At 44.7% G+C, this 729-nt stretch overlaps 1 protein-coding gene across 1 annotated transcript; it reads left to right on the top strand.

Moving 5' to 3' along the window:
* Positions 1–12: 12 nt before the first annotated feature.
* POLR2I (polymerase (RNA) II (DNA directed) polypeptide I, 14.5kDa) lies at positions 13–679 on the top strand (the record flags this gene model as incomplete). Its single annotated transcript, XM_010005699.1, is given in 2 exon segments — positions 13–116; positions 601–679. Coding segments are annotated over 2 exon segments (183 nt in total), but the record flags the coding sequence as incomplete, so codon positions are not given.
* Positions 680–729: the final 50 nt, after the last annotated feature.

The following is a 729-nucleotide window of genomic DNA, read 5'->3' as shown; positions in this document are numbered from 1 at the left end:
TGTCTCCCAGTTTGGAACTGGGACCAGTCCCTCTTCTTCTAGTGCAGGAACTGTGATTACCAGCAAGAGGCTGATAACAGCTGCATTTATGTCAACAAGATCACCCATGAAGTGGAGTAAGTTCATTAGCTTAATGAGCTCATTAATTAAACCACCCCCCACCCCCAGACGTCTGGGTCCCCCCTTGTCTTCCCTATTAGGTGGGTGTGTAATTAAAGACCAATTAATAAGGGGAAAACTATTAAGAAGAAGTGGTGGGGCAATTAATAAGAGAGTAATTAATGGCAATAATGAGCAGAGGAGGAATGAGGGAATGAAAGTGATTAGTAAGAGTAATTAGGGGGAGAGAGGAATGAAGACATTAAGGGGAGGGTAATTAATGAGGTTGTTAATAGCAGTTAATAAGGAAATACTTGGTAAGGTATTAATTAATAATTAATAGAATGCATAAGGGGGGGTTAATGAGAAAGTGACAAATAGAGGCAATAAAGGTAGAGCAGTAATTAATGGGGTAATTAATAGGGCTAATAATGAAGGGTGGGTGCTGGGGCTGTTAATGACCTTGGGGTCATTAATGAGGGCTAATTAACTAATTGGCAGTGAACTGACCCAGATCATTGCTGACGTGTCCCAGGACCCCACCCTGCCCCGCACGGAGGATCATCCCTGCCAGAAGTGAGGGGCACTGGGAGCACTGGGGGACATTGGGGGACACCCTGGGGGCATTGG

The sequence above is a fragment of the Chaetura pelagica genome, unplaced genomic scaffold (genome assembly GCF_000747805.2).
Source record: "Chaetura pelagica isolate M959 unplaced genomic scaffold, ChaPel_1.0 C11106931, whole genome shotgun sequence".
In the NCBI taxonomy this organism is placed as follows: Eukaryota; Metazoa; Chordata; class Aves; order Apodiformes; family Apodidae; genus Chaetura; species Chaetura pelagica.
Note: the sequence above shows the minus strand (reverse complement) of the source record. Positions and strands in the feature narration are given on the sequence as shown.